The 14,410-nt window shown below is 39.4% G+C and overlaps 1 protein-coding gene across 1 annotated transcript in view; it reads left to right on the forward strand.

The window, feature by feature from the left end:
• The window catches only part of LOC122738427 (thrombospondin type-1 domain-containing protein 4-like), a 153,796-nt gene that overhangs the window by 67,288 nt on the left and 72,098 nt on the right, over nt 1–14,410 (forward strand). Inside the window, 1 exon segment of the mRNA XM_043980470.1 lies at nt 12,342–12,517. Within this exon segment, the coding sequence (XP_043836405.1) occupies nt 12,342–12,517 (176 nt within the window).

A 14,410-nucleotide genomic window follows, 5' to 3' on the forward strand; every position in this document is an offset into this window, starting at 1 on the left:
CTAAACCTATTCTTTGTCCTCACTGTGATCTCTAGTCCCTCTAGGGTTCTTTGATTTCCCAGTCTATAGTCTATCACCCCTGATACTTCCTCATTTCTATTTTGTTGGTCTTGACCTTGTGATTAATGAGGTTTACTGTATATTGTCCTCTACCCTGAAATTCCTTGACCCCTTGTCTTCAATAGTGCTTTGGCTAAAACCCAGTCTTTGGTTATCCCCCCATCTGCCTTTTCTTTTCCTACTCACTAGCTACTGAATGATCTTGGAGCTGTCATGCAATTGTGGTGAGTGGGTTCACTACAAATTTGTTCTCTAATCTCAGCTGGGCCCTCAGTGATGCATGACAATCCTTTTCTTTTTTTTGCCTTATTGATTTCGTATCACATTCTCCACAGTGGCTATTCCAACCTTTCCTCTCTTCCAACAACTCCTGCCCACTTTTTAGCAAAGGACTTTACTTCTATTTTACCGAGAGCCTTTCTTTTTTCTCACCTTTAGTGTCTCTGTCTCTTCTTCCCTGCTACCTAAAAATATGACCAGGTCTCTTTCATATTTCAAATACCTTCATATGATTCTCCGAACTTTTTAAGCTCTCATTTTATGTCTCTTCCCTCTTTCAAATTAAACTCCTAGAAAGGGGTATTTATACTTCTTACCTCCATTGCCTCACTTCCCAATCGTTTGCAAGCTCCCTTCTGTGTCTTTGCACAGGAAGTTTCTCATGTCTGGAAACTGGAAGAAACTCCCTTCTCACCTGCCTCTTGAAATTCCAAGTTCCCTTCATGACACAACTCAGGAGCTACTTTCTATGAAGTTTTCCATAATCTCCCATTGCTTACCTCAATTTCTCTTGGCCTGTTTCTTCATCTGTGTAATGACAACCACCTAACACAAGAGGGTGCTATGAATATGAGCCAAGCTACCTGTTCCTTTGTATTGGGCTCTTGGGATCGATGATTGCCATTCATCCTCTTAGTTTCACCCTTTGCATGGGTTATGTTGTATTCTTACATCTGTGTCTACACTATGTTTGTGCATCAGCTAAACAAATCATTCAGTTTGGGTCCCCAACAACTAGCTCTTCCCCTTCCAGTCCTTTAATTTGTGTCCAATTGAATCAGTTTTCACAAGGGTCGTTACTTTGTAAAGTATTTAATCAATTATAAAGAAACACACAAAGATGTTTATATCGAAGTATTAACTACTGGAACTTTCATCCAATTGCCATGACAATCCCCAAGTGGGCAAAAAAACCCCAAAAAAACAAAAAACAATTGGCTATGATGCATTTCTCTACCCCCACACAGAGCCTCCTAGATCAAAGTTTCAGTAATGGAATGGTAGGAATTCATATTTGGTTATAAACATTCCAGCTTCCAGTAAAATTGGAAATGTATACTCATATTTAACCTATGTCTCATTTAGAAAGCACCATAGAATCATAGATGTCTCTCTTGCTCACAATTGTATGAGCAAACAAGACTATACAATGTTCTAAGTTCTCAAGAATACCCTTTTCTAGTATCCAAGATTTTGCAGGGCTTAAGTATATCTTTGAAACTCCTGTACTGAAACAGGATGCTAATGTAATGCTACAGGGCCACACCCACATAGCATAGCCTGATATAGCTCTAGTATCCTTAGAGGCAAGCAGAGAGGCATCATTCTGGGTACCATCAAGTCACTGTCTCATCTTCCAAAGACTTGGAGACCACCTTGCCATCTACCCTGCCACAGCACCCTTAGGACTTCCAGAATTATCCACCAGCCCTGTCGTTGAATTCTTTTATGTTTTGTCTCCCCCAATCAGAGTGTAAGCTCTTTGAGAGCAAAAATGGACCTTTTTCTCTTTCTGTTTCTACCCCATTGCTTAGCAAAATTCTTGGCACATGGTAAGCACTTAATAGATAGTTGTTTTTTTCTTTCCTTCAGCTTCTATCAGCTGTCCCTCCAAAGACCATGTCTCTTGAATCTTGGGAGGCAAATTGGGCAATTAAAGCCATATCAGAATATTAGTGTCCTGGGAGGGGTCTAAATGCCCATTTACATCTATAAATAAGGTTGGATTAGACCAAGGTCTTTTAAACTTTTAGGGGTCATGTTCCTCTCTGAAGCCCATGGATTCCTTCTCAGAATAATATTTTTCAATGGATCAAATGAGATTACAAATGAAACTAATTATATTGAAATACAGAGACAATTTTTTGGGGGTGGGGCAATGAGGGTTAAATGACTTGCCCAGGGTCACACAGCTAGTAAGTGTCAAGGGTCTGAGGCTGGATCTGAACTCAGGTCCTCCTGACTCCAGGGCTGGTACTCTATCCACTGCACCACCTAGCTGCCCCACATAGACAAATTTTTTAAAATAAGTTCACAAACTCCAGTTTAAGAAGGTGTTTACTAGATGATCTATGAAGTCCCTTCCAACTTTAAACCCAAGATCCTAATTACCTCGTGCTTTAGACAAGCTGATCATCCTCACTGTTCTCCACACCCACCATATTCTCATTTCTTCCACATGCCCTTTACTCCCATTGTATGTCCTATGTGAAATGTTGTTCATCACCCCAATCCCCAACAGCTCTTCTACAAATCCTGCCTGTGCATCAAGGGGCCATTGCTTGCCTGTTCTTGTCTTCCTTCCCTGCCCAGCCCACTATAGTTTATTCTTCCTCTGAAAACCCATGGAACTTGCCTTTTCTACTCATTTGGCAGTCTACGTTGCTTTACATTCCTTCTTACCTTTTCAAATGGCTATGTCTTGTATCCCCACCCTAGACTGCTACTTCCTAGAGGGCCCTCATGTGATATTTCTTCATCTATGCCACACGGCTTAGCACAATATATGCTCGATAAATATTTGTTGAGTTAATAAGGGAAATGAAAATCAGAAAGAACAAGAAAGTTGGAATGAATACTTTTTGTTTAATAAAAAATGTGAGACTTAAAGTAGGGGAAGCCTTTGATCTGATTACTAAAAAAAACTCAAAAGGATTTTTTTCATACACAGCCTTATAAGTTACAAGTCTTTTATTTCTTTATTAATATATTCCCCAGTGAATGAAATGAAAGCAACTGGGATAAGGACAAAGTGTAGGAAGGGGGAAATTATGGCTTTTAAAAATGTAGGTTATTCACCATATAACTATGGTATTAATTAGCTTTTTCAAGAGAGCAAGTAAGAAAAAGAGCCAGCTTGGCATAGTGGATAGAGAGCTGACATTTTAGAAACAAGAAAAATCTGGGTTCAAGTCTTGCCTTTAGCTGCATGACCAGAGGCAAGCCCCTTAACCTCAGCCTCTCAGGTAACTCACCAAGTCTGTAAGCTAAAGAGGAATTGCTGTTCTGTATCCATGGAGGAAATTTCCACATCAGGAATTCCCCTGCACTGATGATAGCATTGGTCCAAAACAAACAACAAAAGTGAAAACTCAGCAAGGAACTCCTGTCTACTCTAGGTCAGAACATGAATAATTTAAATTGATACATAATGCAAAAAGCTCACTTTAGTCTTGCATTTTTTTAGCTCTCCTACAAAACCTTGGTATGCCATTTAGCACTTTGTTCTATAACTAATAAACTCATTATCTATTGTTGTGTATCATATGTACCTGGATGTGTTTCCATACTAGACTGCAATGTCCATGAGGGCAGGAATTATATCTCATCTAAAATGTCTTTCTTTCCCCAAGACATCAAAGCATTAGTTCATATATTAGGTGTCTAATCTATTCCTTAGATAAGCATTTATCAAGACCACATGATATGGTAGATGGTGTACTATTCCCTGGGGAAATAAAGAAAAAAAAATCAAACATTCCCCACCCTCAAAACACATTCTATTGAATGTTAAATTAACTAAATATAAGCCTAGAGATTTTTGGTTAATCTAATCAATGTTTGTTGAATTGAAATCTTTTTAATCAAAGCTATTTCCTGAAGCTACCTAATGGTGGTATAATTTCAAGAGTTCAGGACTTGGAATCATGACCTGGATTTAAACGCTTGAGCCAGAATTTGTTGGCACAGTGGACAGAATAACAGACTGGGATTCAGGAAGATTCATCTTCCTGAGTTCAAATCGAACCTTAGACCCTTACTCCCTGTGTGACCCTCGGCAAAATCCTTAACCTTGTTTGCCTCGATTTGCTCATCTGTAAAATGAGCCAGAGAAGGAAATGACAAACCCCTCCAGTCTCTTTGCCAAAAACAAAATGCATATAGGGTCAGGAAGAGTCAGACATAACTTAAAAACAACTGAACAACAACAACCAGAACTTGTTTGCTGTGAGACCATGGATGGGCAAGCTATTTTACTTTTCCAAGTCTCTTCAATCTTCTATAAAATGGCATAAGTATTGCTTGTACCAACCATCTTTTAGGCTTGTTGTTAGTACACAGCCATATAAATCTTAAAGCTCTATGTAAATGAAAGCTATTAGTCATTTTACTTCCCAAGCTTTCTTCTATAAACTGGTGGCCAGTAGTAAAGTAATCAAAGATAGCAGAAGGAAAGAAGACTAAAAGGAGGAAGACAAGGAAAAAGAGGAGGAACAAACCAAAAATAAAATCCACACAATAGTGTTATAGCATAAGGGCAAGAAAACTGGATTGAATTTAAACATCTGGTTCTAACATTGACTACCTATATGATGCTGAAAAAGTTATTTCATCTTCCCAGGTTTGTGTCCTCAATCTGACAAATAAGGGGTGTAAAAAATATTAACTAGCTGCTTCTTAATTTGTTAACTCAAATTAGCTGGCTATCTGACTGCTTTTAATTTAATATGGGAAGAGCCAATTGGGAGGCTCCCCTCCCCCACTGCCTCCCAGACTGATAAGCAAAAGCCTTTTTTTCAATATCACAAAACAGGATTTATTTATGAAAATAAATTTAAAGATAAGGATAAATCAAGAAATATGACCTGTGAACTTCAGTACCCAGACTCTGCTGCCACCTATCCCGCTATGGGTCTCTCTCCTGCTGCCATGAACTCTCAGTTGCTCCCTCTCTGTGGATGTGGCTGGCCTACTGCCACCTATGCTCCCCTTCACTCTAGCTCCCTCTTGCTCTGTAGCTGCTTGCCCTGTAGCTGCCTCTTTTCTTTATCCTCTCCCCAGTCCTTCCTAGCTGTCTCCTTTCTCCATAGCATCTCCTCTCCTTTCATTGCTCTGCTCCTTTCTCCATCTGTCTCTGTAGCATCCCCCTCCCTGTCTAACTTCCCTGGTATATAAAAGACCTCTCTCATTAGGAACCTTGAGCCAACCCCCCACACACACACACCAAGCTAATTGGCTGGCACCCCCAGGCCTCACAGAGCCCTTGTGTAGGGTGCGCCCAGAGCAGGGCTCCACAGAGGAAGCTGGGGCATTCCTGAGGCCCTTAGTGAACATCCCTGCTGAGCAGGGCATGGGCTGGGTGTGGCATTTGAGGCTTCTTAGGTACCTGGGGTGGTTTCAGGGAGAGCAGACCTGCTGAGGGAGGGGAAGCCCATTGGGGCACCCGAGGCTAATTTTAGCATCTTAACAGTGGGTTGGACCAGATTGATGAATCTCTAAGGTCCTTTCAAACTTTAGTAATCCTTCATTACTTTGGCCTATAGAACCTACACTGTTTCGTACTCAGTCCAATGCTAAGTCAGTCTGGTTAGGTTGTAGCCAAGGTGGAGTGATACAGAGGTAACCAGAATTTTGTGATGTCCTTCTTGCAGTACTTTTTAATTCCTGAGCATTTCTTGAAACTAGGATATAGTCCGAACCTAGAGTGGCTCATCAAATATGGATCCTGGAAAGTCTTAGAGTCCTATGGGCTCAAAAGGTTTCTTGAGCTCCAAGCTGTGCACTGGGTAACAGAAGGAGTTGTGGGAAATAAATGACTATTCAAGAGTTGGTGGGTATTTGCAGAACATTCCTTCTTCTCTGAAATCATGATTCCATCATTGAGGCCAAACCGTTGGGCTGTCAGAGCAGACAAGCAGTAGCAGATACCAATAGCCTAAATATGTCTAAAATTTATTAGTTCTTTAAGGTTTTCAAGATGTTTTAAATACATTTTTAAAGAAAGATTACTGATAGCTGTTGTTTTTATATTACCTTCATTCCCCCAAATATCCTCTTTTTCCCACACCAAAGAAATTACAAGGGGGGAGGGTGAAAAGCAGTTCAGTTCCTCAATTGATAAATGGTCAAAGGATTTGAACAGACAGTTTTCAGACAAAGAAATCAAAGCTATCAATAATCATATGAAAAAATGCTCTAGATCATTATTGATTAGAGAAATGCAAATTTAAAAAACTCTGAGGCATCACCTTACACCTTTCAGAGTGGAAAATATAACCAAAAAAAAAAGAAAATGAAAATATTGGTTGTTGAAGGGGATGTGGGAAAGTTGGGACACTATTCCAATTTTGGTGGAGTTGTGAAAAGATCCAATCATTCTGGAGAGCAAATTTTGGAATTATGCTCAAAGGGCTATAGAATTGTGCATACCCTTTGATCCAGCAGTACCACTACTAGGTTTATATCCCAAAGACATCCTGATAAGGAGAAAAAGACCTATTTGTACAATAATATTTATAGCAGCTTTTTTGTGGTGGCTGAGAATTAGAAATCAAAAGAATGCCCAACAACTGGGGAATGGCTAAACAAACTGTGGTATATGATGGTGATGGAATACTATTGTGCAATAAGAAATGACAAGCAGGATGACTACCCTATTTTGGCAAACAAAATTCTGGGTTAAGAACTGGGAGGATTGGGGCAGCTAGGTGGCACAGTGGATAGAGTACCAGCCCTGGAGTCAGTAGTACCTGAGTTCAAATATGGCCTCGGACACTTAACACTTACTAGCTGTGTGACCCTGGGCAAGTCACTTAATCCCAATTGCCTCACTAAAAAAAATAGTAAAAAAGTTTGAAATATTGAAAGAATTACCAAAACATGACACAGAGATATGATGTAAGCACATGCTGTTGGAAAAAATGGAGCTGATAGACATGCTTGATGCAGGGTTTCCACAAACTTTTCATTTGCAAAAAATGCAATATCTATGAAGTGCAATAAAGCTATATATGACTATATTTGAGAGAGGAGAAGAAATATAATAGAGAGGATAGCAATAAGTGGTAGCACCCCATTTGGAAAGGAAATCTTTGCCTTATTATTCCTTTTCTTTTCCCACTCTGCAATAAATTGAAACTGGTCAAGGAGGGAGGGTGAGGTAGGAAGAAGAAAGCAAAGGCTTAGGTGGAGATAATTATTTTCTGATACCCAGCTTTTCACCTTTTAACCTAATTTAGTGATGAATGAGTCAAATAAGGTTAAATGTATTGTATTTTTAGAGGCTGAGTTGAGAGAATAAGGCTAGAAGAAAAGAGAGATCATCAGTTACAAGAGAAATAAAATCTATCATTTCAGCAGGTAATGTTGATTAAAAAAAGATCAATAGAAAACCAGGAGGCAACAATAGGATGTAACCTGGGCTCTTATAAGCAGAGGAACCTGGCCAAGTTGGAGGTGGGAAGTTGAAAATAAAGTTAGAGATGTTTAGAGCAAAGACTGAAAATGTGTCCCCTTTTCCACATTATAGAAACATGTCAGCCTATGTCTATGAATCTCTTGAGCGTATACATTGAACTGAAAATGTTAATGATGTTAGACTATTTTTCTTAGAACAGGGCATTTCTTGGCAAATACTACAACTGCTGAACATTTGCTCCAAGCTAAGATCAGGGAAGTCAAAAGCTCACAGTCCTTTTTCTGAAAGGGAAAAATCACTCTTTTCCAGTTCCCACTCTGCTTATACCTCAACTAAGTATTATTTGCCTGTCTCTAGTTTCAATCCTCCCTTCTTCCTCTCCCTTTGTTTTGTTCCCCTCTCATCCTTCTCTTTTTTTCTCTCTCCTTCCCTTCTTTCTTTCCTTCTCCTCTGCCCTTCCCTTATTTTCAAGGTATTCCAAAACTTTTGGATTGTACACACTTACCATTTTCATCCATATTTAGCCTCATATTTCAGATTCAGGATTCATCCCCTCTGATCCTCAAAAATGAGATGTAAATAGTAAATTATTGTGTCCATTTGATAGGTAAACAACAACAACAACAACAACAACAAAGGCTCTAAGAGGTCAGGAAGAGCTGAGTTCCAATCCAGCCTTAGTACTGTACTTAGTATTTATTTAGTAGCTGTACAACCCTGGGCAAGTCACTTAACCTCTGCCTTCCTCAGTTTCTTCAACTGGAAGATGGAGATGATAATAGCACCTACCTCCCAGAATTGTTGTGAGGATCCAATGAGAGAATATTTGTAAAGTTCTTACTTAGCACAATGCCTGGCACATAGTAGGTGTTTAGTAAATACTTGTTCTCTTCCCCCTACCCAATGTCACACAGCTAGTAAGTGGTAAAACCAGGACTCAAATCCAGGTAATTTGGCTCAAAATTCAGTAGGTTGTTGTTTGGTTATTTTAAGCCAATCCTGTGTTACCTTCCTAATGAAGGCACTGCACTAGAATAGAGCAAAGGTCTTTTCTAGCTCTGAAATTCTATGATTCATACTGAGTTTGTGGGAAACATTTGGTCATTTGTCAATCTACATCCACTTGACTTTCATTGTACTGAAGCATGCAACACACTTGAAGTAATAGATGGGAAAGGGAATTTTCAAAATAGTAAAAACCTTGCAAATGTAAGGTGGTGTATCATGAACCCAAATTGCATGTACGTTTAGTCATACAGAATTATAGGTCAACTGCCCTGCACAATGTAGGATAATAAAGTGTGTATGACTCACTGTTGAAAAAAGTATGTTTTATATTTATAAAGAATGTTGTTAGGGAGGCCGTTTTTTTAAAATACTTAACCAAATTTAGGAAGGTACATGTTTCTTTAAAAGCCTTACCAAATATAGCGTGGAGGGGCTCAGGACCAATTTGTGTATTGTTAGCGTCACCAGACATGGTTAGCAGCTAAAGGATACACAAAATTGGAGGATGGGTAAAGGTGTCATATTTATCCTTTGCACAAATATATCTTCTAATAGGTTTCCGGTACCCATACAGAATCCCTCAGTTCCAGTCCTATTGTTGAGCCAGTGAGTTTATTAACATATCAAGTGGGAACAAGGAATGGATCACAGAAGCATTGAGTATAAGGGCAGTGTTCCTGGACTGATTATTTTCCTTCATCCTTATTTTGTCTCCTGGTCTATTGTTGCCTAAATTACCAGACTGAGTGTTTCCTATTTGTATTGAAGAATAATAGTTATGGTATTAACATAAATTTTTATTTTCATTTATTGATACCTTAAGGTTTACAAAGTGATTTCTATTTGTAATACCATTTGAGCCTCATGGCAATCTATAAGCTAGGATATACAAATACTATTATCTTTCTATTACAGATGAGGAAACTGAGACCCTAAGAGGTCTTAGCTATGGTTTTGCAACTTATAAATATCAGAGGCAGGATTTGAATCCAGGTATCTCTTAGGGGCAAGTCTAATACTCTCCCTACTACAAAAGAGACATGTTCATTGGTTTTACATAAAATTCTTAATAGCATCCATAATGATTTCCAAGTTAGGCTCTTTCTAACGATGATATAATAAAAGATTTCTGAGACTGATCATGTAAGAAATGGACCATTATCATAAGCAACAGAATAACAGAATGTATCATTCCATTGAGTTTGGGATTGTTCTGCTGTTTTTGTTTTGTTTTGTTTTTCCCCAATCATACTGGGATCATCTCAGAGTAGACTCAAAGTAGGACTCTGCTAGAATGGAGAGGCAAGTACAATGTCCCCTTCTCCAGCACCATAGCTTTGAGAGACCACTTACATTTTGTGCCAGCCAGTCTTTAGCTATTGCTACCACTACTTCTCTTAGCTTTCTGGTGTTCCCTAAATTCTAAGATGATGGCTTATGGCAGTGCAGAGAAGTGAGTTAGGGCTTGTGGTTAGTACACCTACACTTTAAAAGAATGCTGCTCTACATAAATAAATCACATGAGACAAAAACCATTATCTCACCAATATCCACTGTTTTCCCTTATAGGGTGTTCACCCTAAAAGATCCTGTCTTGAGACCTCTCCATCATGTCAACCCATTCTCTTTCTACTAAATATTGCCCCAGTCTTCTACCTACCTGCTCTATTCCTGGTTGAAATAATGTGTCCCCTAGCTGTTTCTGTCCCCATAATGTCCCATGTGCCTAGAATATAAATTATAGCCATAAAAAATCTCCACTTGAGGAGCAGTCAGGTGGTGCAGTGGATAAAACACCGGCCCTGGAGTCAGGAGTACCTGAGTTCAAATCCGGCCTCAAACCCTTAACACTTACTAGCTGCGTGGCCCTGGGCAAGTCACTTAACACCAATTGCCTCACCAAAAAAAAAAAAAAATCTCCCCTTGAATGTATATAATTTCATCATGAATCTCATGCATAAAAGCAATATGTCTAAAAAATTTTGTTGTTGCTGACATTGCAGCTCTTTTTATTTTCCCCAAAATGAGGCTTCCTCTGGCAAATAGACAGACAGACAGATAGATGCTGGCACTACGGATAAGGACTTTGCCCAGGGGATATTGTCTAGGCACAATAAATTTCCTTTTTATAGAGGTGTTGAGGTGTAGAATGAAGGAAGAAATCAAAAGCATAGTGAATATCTTATTTGTCAGGAAGTTTAGGCATCTGAGAGGGGTCAGGGGTCTTCCATTTCAAAATACCCACATAACATTGCATATTCTTTTAAACTTGGTTGCAGTGTCACAGTTTGCTGGACTATTTTTCTTCTTTATTATGAAAGATGACTCTCTTGGGAGGGGAGAGAAGGAGGAATAAATTTGTAAATATAAGTGATGTAAAAACAAAAGATAACAATACTTTCTAAGGATAAAAAGTACCACATCTCAGAGTGTATGACATCCAAAGCAGCCTTTTTCTATTGATATTTTGCCCCAAGGTCCCTATACCTCTACATAAAAGGATAGCTGGACACCGAGAGATTAAGAACATAGTCTTTTTTTTTTTTCTTTTTGCGGGGCAATGAGGGTTAAGTGACTTGCCCAGGGTCACACAGCTAGTAAGTGTTAAGTGTCTGAGGCCATATTTAAACTCAGGTATTCCTGAATCCAGGGCTGGTGCTTTATCAACTGTGCCACCTAGCTGCCCCCCAGGACATAGTCTTTTAGCCATTTAGAATCACACACAATCTGGTTTTGAACAGTTTTAGGGTTTGTTTTTGGTTTTCTTTTTTGTTTTTTTTGTTTTTTGGTGAGGCAATTCGGGTTAAGTAACTTGCCCAGGGTCACACAGCTAGTAATTGTTAAGTGTCTGAGGCCAGATTTGAACTCAGGTCCTCCTGAATCCAGGGCCGGTGCTCTATCCACTGCACCACCTAGCTGCCCTTGAAGGGTTTTTATGAATAAATTTCCTGTCTGGGATCTATTTCAAGCCAATCTCATTTGAGTCCTCTCTCTGCTTAGTCTGTAGCTGAAATAAATTGCCTAGGAGGTGATTCAACCACTAAAAACACATGGCCTTTTTAATTTTAAAAATTAATAAGTACTTAGAGGTATCTTTTTAATAAAAAAGGAAAGAAATGTTCTAATTAAAACATATAATGAGAATTATCCATACTTAATTGGATATAATTTGGCACAGAAGAAAAAAATAGAATATTGCCATTTTCTTTGCACTGTGAATGTCTCTCCAGGAGCTGGGATCACATAGTCCTAGAGGGAAAGCCAGTCAATCTCCTTTCTCTGATGTTCTCCTATTCCCAGTCCAGATCTATTACATCATATTTGAGAAATTTAAACAAGTTTGAGTTCATCCAGATCCAGGATGCCAGACAGAACCTGAGCTATAAACTTGCCTTGACTCTTATGGATGAGTGTGCGAGTGTGTGTGTGTGTGTGTGTGTGTGTGTGTGTGTGTGAGTGGTTTCAAACAGATATTTCTTGATGTAAAGCCTTCCTAACAAACAGTCCTGATTAGTAATAAACAAACAATATGATGTATTTCCTGAGGAGGTGGTGGGTTCCTCAATTATCAGATATCTTCAGGGAGAGGTTAGGGGCAAGGCGATGACTTTCTGGGATGAAATAAAAGGGATTTCTGAATTCCACAATTCACCATGGGTTTATTAAGGACCTACTATGTAAAAGGCACCGTACTAAGAATAAAGATGAAAAACAATGAGAGATTCAAATAACTGTTTCCTTTTGTTTCTCTTTTCCTTTTTCCCTTTTGTCCTGCCCAACTGCAGAGAAGAATCATTGTGGTTTTTTACTGGAGCACTAGACTTACATCTGTGTACCCTCTCTCTCTCTTTAACAGCCCTTCGAAGCCGATCGGGTCGTTCCATCATCAATGGAAACTGGGCAATTGATCGGCCTGGTAAATATGAAGGCGGAGGGACAATGTTCACCTACAAGCGCCCAAACGAAATCTCTAGCACAGCAGGAGAGTCGTTCTTAGCTGAGGGTCCCACTAATGAGATCCTAGATGTCTATGTGAGTTTGGACCACTTCTTTCTATCACATTCTTTGTTTTCCAGCATGATGAAAAATGCCACCATCTACTTTCTCTTTTAACCATAGCCTCTTTAAGGTGCCCATTTAAGTACCCATATACTTTTGGCCATTTACCTCTGAATTTGCCAAACTTACAAGAACTCTAAACTGTACCAGATGCTTATTACCCTCCAAGTTTATGGGCCCAGTAAAACCAATTTTACTTGTTGAACCAAATGAGAGGTAAAACCCTAGCCTTTATTTCATGGGAGCTGGATTTCCTCCAAGTCCTTTCCTCCTCATTCTAATTTGGCATGTTCTAGTTTTATAGCAGACCAAAGCAAATGTCCTGGGCAAGGCAAGCCTTCTCATAGCTTTGAGCCTTCTTGATACCATATTAAAGTGAGGGCAGAAATCAAAGCCCCAGTGTGCACCAGATGAACCAATAAACTTCCTTGTTACAGGAGAGGTTTATTAGGAGTTCCCTGTTTCACAAGGGATGTAGCTTTGGTTTTCTTTACTTGAAGGTGCAACACTGACTTTCTCAGGAGGGGGAAAAAAGCCCACATGCCTTATTTTTTTAATTAAAGCAAGAAAACCACCAGCATCTGTTTCCCAAAGGATTGTAAAAGAAAAGGTAACAATCACGATACTTTTTAGTAGAGTAACACAGAATACTTCACTGTCATACACTTAATGGATTCTACCCAAAGTGAATTGAAATATACCATTACCTAGAGAAACATTTTTGAGCCCAAAGACAGGCTTTTTGCAATTTTCAGTATATTCGAGTTTAACATGTGTAATTAGAATCATCATCACCATTATCATTACTAACACACAGTCACTTTTACTCTGTTAATTGGTCCATGGACTAAAAACTGCCTTTGTGATGAAGTCTTCTTACATTTCACTTTGGGGATTTTCTTATAGACTAATAAGCAAGTGTAGTTATTTAAATTTGAGTAAATTTCTTGATGCATTAGAAATAAAAATAGCCAAACTCATGTGGCTCAAGATTCATGATGGGTGGTCTGGCAGAGTAGAAGCCAATAATTCTATAAATATTAAAAGGGTCACATTGGCAAAATATGTTCTATGCAAAAGAGAAGTGGGTGTTCTGTGATGGAGACAGGTGAACAAAACAATGTGGGAAGAGCCCAGGATTTGGTTTGAGAGGGTTTAAAGTGGAATCCCTCTTCTATAGCTTGCTTACTTTGTGAACTGGGGAGAGTCACTTCTTCCTGAGCCCTCAGCTTCCTCTTTTGTCAGATAAGGGGGATAGGCTAGGCAACATGGTCAGCATAGTTAGCAGCAGAGATGAGTCTAGAATGGGGGACTCCTAATCCAAGTTGTAACTAACAATTCTGGCATATATCAAGCTGGAGAGTGGGGTCAGTGTGGAAAGGGACTTCTAGGAGAGACACAAGGTCTCATCAGGAGGAGGATAGAGACCCTGAGGCTACTGCTAGGTAAACTGCCCTTAGGGGGAGGAGGATGGTGGGTCTTAGCTTGGAAGGAGTTCATCTGAGGTGCAGTAGGTTTAGTGAGAGGAGATAGTGGTCAAGAACAGAATGAAGTTGCAGAGAGACAGTCCCACTAAGAATGTAGGGGCAGTGGCCTGGGACCTACAACATAAAAAGGAGACCTACCAGAGAAAAGAATCATGTCAACAGATGTGCAGTGCCCTGGGAAGAAGCCCCAGTTGCTCTACCCTGGTAGAGATCCTTGCCTGAGTCCTAGTCCTGTGTTCATTCCATTATACTAGACTGCCTTTCAGTTAGAAAAAATATAGTTACCTTATTGCTTGAAAGTCTGCAGGGAGTAAATTATTCAACTGAAACAAACTGAGTTTTAATTTAATTTCCTCCTATGCTCTGTTTTCTGCATCCA

Source organism: Dromiciops gliroides, chromosome 2, assembly GCF_019393635.1.
Source record: "Dromiciops gliroides isolate mDroGli1 chromosome 2, mDroGli1.pri, whole genome shotgun sequence".
In the NCBI taxonomy this organism is placed as follows: Eukaryota; Metazoa; Chordata; class Mammalia; order Microbiotheria; family Microbiotheriidae; genus Dromiciops; species Dromiciops gliroides.